Source organism: Delphinapterus leucas, chromosome 17, assembly GCF_059928025.1.
Source record: "Delphinapterus leucas isolate spDelLeu-1000000601 "Yukka" chromosome 17, BTC_Dleu_Yukka2, whole genome shotgun sequence".
In the NCBI taxonomy this organism is placed as follows: domain Eukaryota; kingdom Metazoa; phylum Chordata; class Mammalia; order Artiodactyla; family Monodontidae; genus Delphinapterus; species Delphinapterus leucas.
In genome coordinates this window covers 15,105,357-15,111,578 of record NC_143145.1, presented here as the reverse complement: position 1 = coordinate 15,111,578, position 6,222 = coordinate 15,105,357, and the positions used below count along the sequence as shown (strand labels likewise).

At 38.1% G+C, this 6,222-nt stretch overlaps 1 protein-coding gene across 11 annotated transcripts in view; it reads right to left on the bottom strand.

Annotated features, from left to right (window-relative positions):
- The window catches only part of TATDN1 (TatD DNase domain containing 1), a 43,234-nt gene that overhangs the window by 9,883 nt on the left and 27,129 nt on the right, over window positions 1-6,222 (bottom strand). For all 11 annotated transcript variants that reach the window (XR_002642042.2, XM_022554065.2, XM_022554063.3 and 8 more), the window contains one exon: window positions 12-82. Coding sequence is in view for 10 of the 11 variants with exons in the window: in XM_022554065.2 (XP_022409773.1) it covers window positions 12-82 (71 nt within the window). In the remaining variant the exon portion in view is untranslated. The remainder of the gene's footprint in view (window positions 1-11; window positions 83-6,222) is intronic.

The following is a 6,222-nucleotide window of genomic DNA, read 5'->3' as shown; positions in this document are numbered from 1 at the left end:
AGCAAACTTACCAGTCTCAATCATTAATTTTTCACTAGGTATTGACTTCAGAACTTCCAAATTAGCCTCAGTTTTCAGTGAGCTTGGAAAAAAAAAGTTATTCATATATAAAATAAAAAGGTGCATTTAATGAACAACAACTTTTTCATATTATAAACTTGTCTAAAACAGATTACAGAACTAACCCAAAATCCTGAAACAAAACTTTGGTTGGCTACAATGGAGGTATATTTTAGAAACTATTTGCACATTCCCATCCTTACAGAATCCAGGTTAAGATCTCTTCCAACCAGATCCTGCCTTTAGGGGGTGCAATTTTTTGTGCCTATCGGTTGATCGTCCAATAACTTTCTGTAACAGTCTATGTTAAACAATTCTTTGAAAAGAATTTATTTGCGTCTCTGGGTAATTTGCATAATTTAGAGCTCATAAGGCTGCATTTGAAGGTATGGCCAATTTCTTTATGGGCCAAATACCCAGGGATTCACTGGTATGAAGGAATCAGATACTCAAGGTTCATGTTTCACTAATCAGAAATAGAATCTTCACAAAGGATGAAAATCACAATCACTGTTAGAACTATTAGTATTTAACATGGTATGAAACTAGAAAGCTGGTTAGGAGATGCCAGTTTTATTATTCCTGTTTAGACCCCACCACAACCCACCCCCAAATCTGGAAACTTTTAAGATCTTCCATTACTCCTGATATTCTGAAACGTGATAATGTGTCCAGGCATAAAACCTTTTCATCCATTTAGGCAGCTGGAATCTTCCAATTTAGACTCTTCCCCACCCCTAACTGGGAACACATTATGGAAAAACAGGACTTTTCCTCTTTCATTTTCTTTCTTCTCTCTGGGACTTCTGTTAGTCAATTTTAGGACTCCTGAATTGGTCTCCGAGGCCCTGTTTCTTTCATACCTTTTTTTCTGGGGAATTAATTTTCATTTTCACACCCTGAGATAGGATTATTGGTTCCAATTCTCTCTCATTTGACAGAATTACATATCTGCACCCTTGCCATGATTTCTTAGTAGGAAGAAGGAACCTGAATCTGGCCATGGCCTCAAGATTTGCTTTGACCAATGGGATGATATGGCCAAGAGGCTTGGAATGCACTTTCGTGATTTGCAATGGCACCCTCATGATCTTCTGAGATTAGCGTGCACTAAGTAACTGTTACCTCTTCAGCCTGGGCATCCCGAATGAAAACACATGGCGAAGATCTGAACCCAACATGGAGCCTGTGGCAGAGCTCACCTCTATCAATTAACCCAGCTGACCCAAAGACCCATGAGTGTTTAAAAAAAAAAAAAGTTTACTGTAATATGTCTATGAGTTTTGGGATGGTTTGCTATATATGTGATGACTAATAGTGTCCTTATGTTGCATTTTTAACTTCAGGACTTGATATAACTTTTCATTATGGAGAGTTTCAAATATACACATAACTAGAATAACACAGCACCCCCTTCTCCATGTATCTATTACCTATAGCCCCATCAATTATCAACTCCTGGATGATCCTGTCCCACCCACTGAATGCTTTCCTCTGGGATCGACATAAGCATTCCAAGTCTTAGTCCTCAATAATCCGGTTTGTTCAGTTTTCTTGAGAAAAAATTACTTTTCCCCCTGAGTATAAATGCTTGCTGCTTCTGTACTCTGTGCATGGGAGTGGATATGGGGATTGGTATCTTTCTCTATATAGGCCTTCAATCACCCTGTTTTGGTCGCCATTCTAAGCCCGAAGCCTTTCTGGGATTCTGTCTGCTACACCTGCTCCCATCTCCTCTGAGGCCCTTTAGTGGTACAGTCGTCTAAGTTTTCTCTTCCAATTTAATCTGTCTTCCAGAAATCTACAAAACATTTCTCCATTAGCAAAACTTTGGCCTTTTTTTCTTTACTTTTCCTTTTTGAATATAATTTTTTTTTAGCAGCATTTTAGGAGGGGTAGGAGGGAAATGTGTGTCTGGTTTACCGTAAGTACCAGCCTTTTGTTAGTGTTCTCTAGAAAAAAACAAAATTCTTATTTTCAGCCAGCTTAATACTTGGTCAATATATTTTCTAAAATATGCTGATATATTTGATATGGATACTAAATTTAAAACATGACCAAATTTTTGGAGTATTTGCATATTTTTAATCTCATGAAAACAAATTGTCTGATTGACTCTTTTCCTACATATATTAATGCTTGTAAAAACTGATCTACACAGACATAGAAAACAAACTTATGGTTACCAAAGGGGAAAGGGAGGCGGGGAGGGATAAACTGGGTGTATGGTATTAACAGATGTACACTACCATATATAAACAGACAAACGAGAAGGATTTGCTGTATAGCACGGGGAACTGTATTCAATATCTAGTCATAAACTATAATGGAAAAGATGTACAACTGAGTCACTTTGCTGTACACTTGAAACAATATTTAAATAAACTACACATCAGTTAAAAAAACTGATCTAAATACAGAACTATATACTATCAGAAGAAATATTTTTAATCAAAGCCAGAATCTCTATTAAGGTTTCCCATTTAAGGAAGAGCATGTGCATAATTCTGTGGTCAAATCTGAAACTTTCCCATTTTCTTGGGGGGAAAAATTCTAATTTAATCCTTAGAAACCAAAGACTATATCATAATGTAAACAGATTAAATTACCATACCCCAGAAACTCAGATTAAGACTACTCTAAACTGAATTTCAAAAGAAGAACAGAAATATTGACTTCGACTAAATAAACTACTGACCCATTAATTCTGAGTTAACGTAGGAGAAAAAAAATCTCAAGTAATTAGCTTAAAGCCAAGTCTTCATAAAGTCAAGATCACTTAGAAACCTCTAAGACAGACGTACAGTTCAAGTTTGTGAAATAAAGGTCTCTACCCCCTTCTCTTGAAAATCATCCCAAAATAAGAAGAAACAGCATATTTTGATGAAACTAGGAGACATTTCTAACTCCTCATCACAAAATATAAAGCAGAAAGTAGATAGAGAAGTGGTAAACGATCTATGTTTACGTGTTAAGTGACTTAAGTGCTATGTGCCTGTAGAGGGATACTGAAGATAAGCCAACCAATTCTCCCAAGGAAGTTCTAAGAACTGGAAGAACTAGGTACCTAGAAAGGATGGGGTAGGGCAGAGGACTGAAATGGGGATTGCTTGAAAAGTCAGGGTAAAGAGAAGATGGGATTCTCAGATTACTTCCCAATAAATTGGTGCAGAGATGACAACTGCCCTGTACCCTGGCCCGAGAGAGAGAGGCAGAGACAGAGAGAGAGGCAGAGACAGAGAGAGAGATGTGTGCCGTCTCTGGACTGGAAGACAAGCAGCACGGAGGAGGGCAGGGTGAGGCATGGACTAGAAATGGAGACTGACTGCTTACTGAACGGAGACATCCCCTCTCCAGCACCATCCTGCTCCAAAACATAGGTATGTTTATGAATTCTCATCCCATTTTCCCACCAGGGATCAGAGGAGCCCTCTCTGGAGAAACTGAACAAACCCAGAGGAAGATCTTGACAAGCTGACACTAAGGATTCCCCGGCGAGAAAGTCAGTTGGCCATCTGTGGGCCTGCAGTTGATGGGCTATCTCCCCATGGAGCTTCCAACAGCTTTTCCCCCTTCACTCTTAAAATATACAGCAAAGAACTGCCTGACATTTGAAGAAAGCCCCTATCATGATAGAGACCAAAACAAAGAGGAAAAGGAACTCAGAGGAAATAAAAGCATTAAATGGCATATATATATATCTTCAGAGAGATGGGAAGATGCTGCATCTACCAAACAAGAATATGGTAGGAAAGAAAACGAGAGCTTTCAGAGACTGAAAACAAAAGCTTAAGTAAGTTTCCTTAAAAAGCTGAAAAAGGGAATTCCCTGGCAGTCCAGTGGTTAGGACTCCAGGCTTCCACTGCAGGGAGCACAGGTTTGATGCCTGTTCGGGGAACTAAAATCCTGCAAGCGGTGTGGTACAGCCAAAAAAAAAAAGGTTGAAAAATAAAGCACTTGTTTGAGAGGAGAAAAAAAATTAGAAATTGTAGAATAAAAAAATGAGATCAGGGACTTCCCTGGTGGCGCAGTGGTTAAGAATCCACCTGCCAATGCAGGGGACATGTGTTAGAGCCCTGGTCCAGGAAGATCCCACATGCCATGGAGCAACTAAGCCCGTGTGCCACAGCTACTGAGCCTGCACTCTAGAGCCCGTGAGCCACAACTACTGAGCCCACGTGGTGCAACTACTGAAGCCCGTGCGCCTAGGGCCTGTGCTCTGCAACAAGAGAAGCCACAGCAATAAGAAACCCACGCACCGCAATGAAGAGCAGCCCCGCTCGCCGCAACTAGAGAAAGCCCACGCATTGCAACAAAGACCCAACACAGCCAAAAATCAATCAATCAATAAATAATTTTAAAAAATGAGATCAGAGTATCAGCCTGGGAGGTCCAAAGAAAGAATAGAAAAAAAAAAAATTGAGAAAACTTCTCAGGCCTGACAAAGATGAGCCTCTAGCTGGAAGGGGCCAGTGGAGAATGACAAAAACCCATCAAAACACCTTTGCACATTTTGATAATACCAGAGATAAATAACTAAAATATTCCACAGGGAAAGAAGTATGTCACAGGTAATGTACTGGGAAACAGAATAGAGACTGGAACCTAGAACTGGGATATTGTAAATCCTCAGTGAAAATGATCTCTAATCTAGAATTTTATGCCTAGAAAAAATACCAAGTGAAAGTATGTTTTTCTTTTTTCCCCTTTCATTGACTATCCAGGTAAACTTTCAAGATGAAGAGAATTAATTCATTTGCAAACATGTGTTCCATCAAAACAAAATAGAATACATGGGATTTAAAAATAGGAGTTCTGTCACAGAAAAGACACTAGTCCAAACTGTAGCAGAAAGATAGAAGGGTCAGGAACTAACGAATTATCTGATTATCCACACAGGTTTCCTTATGTGGAAAAATAGAAAAAAGCATTTTACAGAGTTGTTGAAAAGTTTGAAGAAGGCTTCAAGTTTTGAAGAAAGCCAAGTAAATAAAAATATGAGGAAAGTTACTCCAGGAAAATAAAAAAGTGGTACGTCACGTGGTTCAGCAGTCAACAATATTTTACACAGACATAATAATGAAAACACGTAATATGCATATAACCAAAAATTCTCAAATAACTACATTGAGAGGGCTATAGAGGAAATAATGGAGGTGGGGGGGCAGTATTGGATAAAGAACTAAAGTGCTCAAACACCTTAATGGGAATAGACAAAGGGAATGAATTAAGAGTTAATAGCATATATGTAATATTTAGATACAAGGTGATAAAGAGTAAAGTGGTTGGCTCTGGAAAAATTAACTTGGGGTAGATGGCATGCTGGGAGACTGTGCTTATAAGTCTTTTAATACTACTTTATGCATGCATTATTTCCATATTAATATATAAATTAATTAAATCATCAATTTATTTAAAATATGAAAGAAGCATCTAGAACATTTAAATAAGTCTGAACTCTATAGCAAATAATTAATTTCATGATTCTATATTCCAAAGTGGAGTTTAGTAAAAAAAATAAAATAAAATAAAAAAAATAAAAAGTACTTGGAAAAGTAGTGATTTTAAGGAAATGAAACACTGAAGAGGGAAAGGAAGTCTTACTTTTTGCAATTTATTTTGCAGTTTATTTCATGAGCTACACTGATAACCTGAGGAAAGACACTGGTAGAAGCTCACCAAATTATTTGGAAGAAAATGAACCCAGGGACCCAGCTGTACTAGCAGACTGTACTGGGTGCATGAGGTTTAGTGTGTATAACAGCAGGAAGGTCACCAAGTGAGGAAGAAGCTACAGGTTCTCACACTTTGAGTGACTTTACACCTGTTTCTTAACTTCTCTGAGCCTCAGTTTCTTGGCCTACAGAGATACAGAAGACGATTATGTCATAGTATGACCTTTCCCCCATAGGTGGACATCACTTGTGTATATGTATATGCAATGCTGTGAACACATACGTTTTAAAGGGATAAACTGATCCAAGAATAAACTGCATTGCTAGAGAAAGGTACCTGCTAACCTCAACAGAAAATTGTTTTCCATCACTGGAACACAGGATAGCAGTTTATAGCTTTCAAGCTTTAATTTGTAATAGTAACATACTGTTTAATTTCTTACATTTATCACTAAAATTCACAGACCAAGGTCAATGCAGAACACAT